Source organism: Triticum aestivum, unplaced genomic scaffold (assembly GCF_018294505.1).
Source record: "Triticum aestivum cultivar Chinese Spring unplaced genomic scaffold, IWGSC CS RefSeq v2.1 scaffold96336, whole genome shotgun sequence".
Classification (NCBI taxonomy): domain Eukaryota; kingdom Viridiplantae; phylum Streptophyta; class Magnoliopsida; order Poales; family Poaceae; genus Triticum; species Triticum aestivum.
In genome coordinates, this window is record NW_025226211.1 from 12117 (window position 1) to 16185 (window position 4069).

The 4069-nt window shown below is 42.4% G+C and overlaps 1 protein-coding gene across 1 annotated transcript; it reads right to left on the bottom strand.

Annotated features, from left to right (window-relative positions):
• Nucleotides 1-818: 818 nt before the first annotated feature.
• On the bottom strand, nucleotides 819-3840 carry LOC123172516 (histidine-containing phosphotransfer protein 2-like). Its single transcript, XM_044589473.1, has 7 exons — nucleotides 3778-3840; nucleotides 3569-3702; nucleotides 3389-3463; nucleotides 2348-2419; nucleotides 1859-1931; nucleotides 1443-1466; nucleotides 819-941 (listed from the first exon to the last, which is right to left on the bottom strand). The coding sequence occupies exons 1-7, from the start codon at nucleotides 3838-3840 to the stop codon at nucleotides 819-821; spliced, it is 564 nt and encodes a 187-aa protein (XP_044445408.1).
• Between the last annotated feature and the right edge of the window lie 229 nt (nucleotides 3841-4069).

The window sequence follows — 4069 nt, forward strand, 5'->3', positions numbered from 1 at the left end:
GCAGCTAAAAGAGGGTATCCTGAGCAATTGCAAGTACCTAAAAGGCTGAAACTCATTCTATCTTTATTTGTACCGTGCTCCTCCACTGCAAATAAGTTCTATTTCCATACAGAACATTTTAGATCATGCATTAACTAATGTTTGGAGTTCGAATTAAAATAAAAAATGAACATGCTGGTTCTAAAACGACACAAATATGACATAAAGTTAACAATAATACTTCAAACTCGTGGCTAAACTACAACATTGAAAGCACAACTTATATACCCTTAATATAGGTTTTTGTGATTAAGGAGAAAGCAATTGAGATAATGAACGTTTTATGAGTTTATCTTAGGAAATTAGTCCATAAACCTTAGTGGAAACATCAAGGTTGACCAGTACAACTATTTCTTCAAGTGGTTGTGTGCCTCAAGTTCTTAAAGTACAGTTTTATAGGCTTTTAGTGATTCCAAGATTCACACAGAGTGTAGAATAGTCATACTATCAAGAGGAGAAAAGCAAAGTATATGTGGTCGAACTCCAAGATAAGATCCTCAACCAAAATTCTCAAGTATTTCACTCTAGCAACTCAACTTTTTTTTGTTTCAGTGCCGAGTTACTCTGAGTTTTTCCACCCAGTACTACGACTTTTAGGAGTGAGTAGGCCATGATGAGCGAACCATGTTTCCTATAGCTTCCGAACTGTACACGACTCTTTTTTGGAGCCGCCGAACTATGTTTATTTTGACATCATCCCTATTAGTTTTGGCACCTCTGACAATAACATTTTCTCTGACCTTTCCAAGCCCTTCTCAGTTTGCTTCAGCAGAGTATCTTTATTGGATTGCTACTTCCAAGAAAATGCATCCAATACCTCCAAGATGGACTTTGGATTTGCCTGCTAGATGGTGTCCTGCATCACCTTTCAGCGCCCCGCCCCAACATATCTTCTCTCTCCTCTGGGCGGCAGATTAGACAGTTTGCTGCAGCAGTGATGCTGTGAGGTTCTGGTGGTGGAGGAGGCCGACGAACAACACATCTCGGTATACCGGCCAAAAAATGAGACTTGAGAGCTCAATACGGGCACCCACTCCTCACCCAAACGGGAGGCACCAACGTTTCATAAGATGATAAAAAGAACCACCAACACACAACAAAACCTAGTCACCACCCACCAACCAAACAACAAGCTAGGTATAGAGTTTACACACGACCTATGGGCCATTCATGACACAAAGGTATATAGAGTTGACAGACGCATAAGTCGATAGAAAAGACAACAAGTTCAATTCGTGGGGTGTTCGTGAGCCCCAACTTCCGAAGCAAGAATTGCCATGTGACTCCGTGTGCTCGACCAAAGCCCAACACAACACAACCACTTCAGAGGTACACACACATCATTGTGCCTGGAATCTCACGAGGTTATGCTCTTTTTCCGTTGATTACTACCACATACTAACCAAGGACGCGATCTGCTGCTCCAGCTGCATCAAAAGAAAAATAAAGTAATGATTACGACATGGTTTCACAAATCAGACATTTTGCAATGTAGTAGGTATCTTATTCTGGTACTTGGAAGATATTAACTTTTTAAACTTAATCTGGGAACATAAGGAACCGAGTTAGACGGCCAAAACATTATGATAAGATGAAGAAAACAATATTTGACAGCCAAACGGGACCTTCAAAGACCACAACCTATGTGCTCCAAAAACCAAACAATATATTGCCAGATAAATTTCAGCAGCAACAAGAATAATAATATCAAGGTTCTTCTTTTTATGTTGAATAATATACATCCAATCCAAATATTATCATAATAGCAAGAAACTGGAAGTCCAAAGCCTACATAGGTACACATTACATAAAGTGCTACCTGCATCAAAGTCTGAAGCTTGTTGCGCACGTCACAGAAATCACCCTTAAGAAGAGTCAATGTCATGAGGCATCTGAACAATGCAAAAATATCACACTGTCAATTCTGAAGAGGTTGATCAAAATAAATTTAAATGGTAGAGCAATTGAAACCCTCTGTTTGGCCCAGCAAAAAGAAAACCTCTGTTTGAAAAAAAAACTAGCTATCTCAAAACTCAGTTGCGCTATAAACAGGAGGTTAGAGCCAACAAGTTACAAGAGAATAATCAAAGAGACATGTATTCAAATATAGAACTGAGTTCTATCAATCAGCTGATTCGAGACAAAGTGAAAAAGTAGGTTAGTTCTTAAGAATGTCATATTAGTACGAGCTAAAACTAGTGTCATAGAAGACGAAATAAGCTGGCAGGCTTGCATACATGATTTGACCAACACATACAGTACAAAATCATTATTGTGCAATATATATAATGAGATACTGAGTACTAACCCTTTTTTGTTTTTTGCCACGTAGAACTTTTGGAAGTCCATGCAAGCGAGATTCACTTTCTTTGCACCAACACTGATACATGGCAAAAAGAGCAACATCAGAAAACTAGAATGTTTGGAATCTTATTAAATCCTATAGTATGTTGATACACATAAACATACATGGGTTGTCACAGTAATATTCTCAAGGGGCCATTTTCTATCATGGCTGTCAACACAGTAAATTGTTTGAAGAATCAGAAGAAGAAACATTGGCCTTACGGCATCAGTAGTGCTAGAGATATTTACAAAACGGCAAAGTTTTCATGGCCGAGCCATAAGATTGGAATGGACATTGGTACTTCCATTATAGAAAACACAACTAAATTCAGCTCTTAAGGTTAAACAACACGAGCCGCAAATTCCATGACGTACGCTCGCTCCCTGCACCGACACATCCGAATAGAAATAATGCCGATGCAGTGAATAAACTAAAAAAATGGCACTCGACATAATATATGTAGAGTAGCCGTCCGTAAATACCATGAATTAATATTTCTATAACGACAAATTTTTATTGCTGGCCTAGAATATTGTCGTTGGCGAATGGCAGATTTAGTAATATTAAAAATGTTTGCAAGACGACAAAAATTTGCCATAGACAGGAATACCGACAATTAGGTAACTGAAAACACAACTAAACTCAACTCTTCTACTTATGTGCATATGATAGTCGACAACGACAGACACTGCAATCCGAATAGAAACATGGACACGCTAGAAAAAACGTCCATTGGCGTTGCGCTGTCGCTGAATAGCACATGATTAATAAATATTACAAAGTTAATAACATTACTGTTGGCATGAATATGGGTACTTCCGTTAGTACAAGAAGCAGAACTAAGCTCGTTTCTTTTAATTATCGCGACACGACACTGCAACCGACATGATGGGCATGCCCGTGACAAACACATCTGAATCGATGTAGCCGAGAAACACGGAAACAGAGAGTTAAAAATGGGCGGGGGATATATAGAAAAGGAAGGGCTAATCGTCATCATACGTGGAGCTGCTCCCCTTGAGCTGCTGCACCAGGGCGTCCACCTTGCAGAACTCCACCTCGTGCAGGGGCTGGTTCCTGCGGATGGCAAAGCAGAGGCAGAGCAAGTCAGTCAGTATCCGAGACGAGAGGAGAAAGTGGACAACAAGGCCACGGGCGTGGCGTGGGGGAGGCGACACGGACAGCAGGGCGTCGATGTCCCTGAGGATCCTGTCGCCGTCATTGAGGAAGATGTTGAGGACTTCGGCGACGTAGCCCGTGCCTCCACTGCCCTCGTCCAGCTCCTGCAGCTGCTGGAAATACGCGTCCACGGCACCCTAGATCGATCACGGCAATGAGACTGTCAGAGCAGAGAGCACGGTGTGGCTCTAGAGGTGAGGGAAAGGACTCACCGTGGCGTACATGGAGGAGAGGTGGGCGTGGAGCTGGGCCCTGAGCTCGGCGATGGCCTCCATGGCAATGTTGGGGCGTCGGGATGAGCGGGAGAGCACTTTCCGGGGGGCGGAATCGGAAGCTGCTGCTGCGGTGGCAGAGTGGACGAGGACAGGAGAGGAGTCTCTCTGACGGAGCCTTTTGACAGCGACTTCACAGATTGCTCATTTACTCTACTGGCTGGCAGCGAGTTTGCTTCGAATTGGATTACTCTACTGGCTGGCAGCGAATGTTCTAGTGCTCGATTGGTGT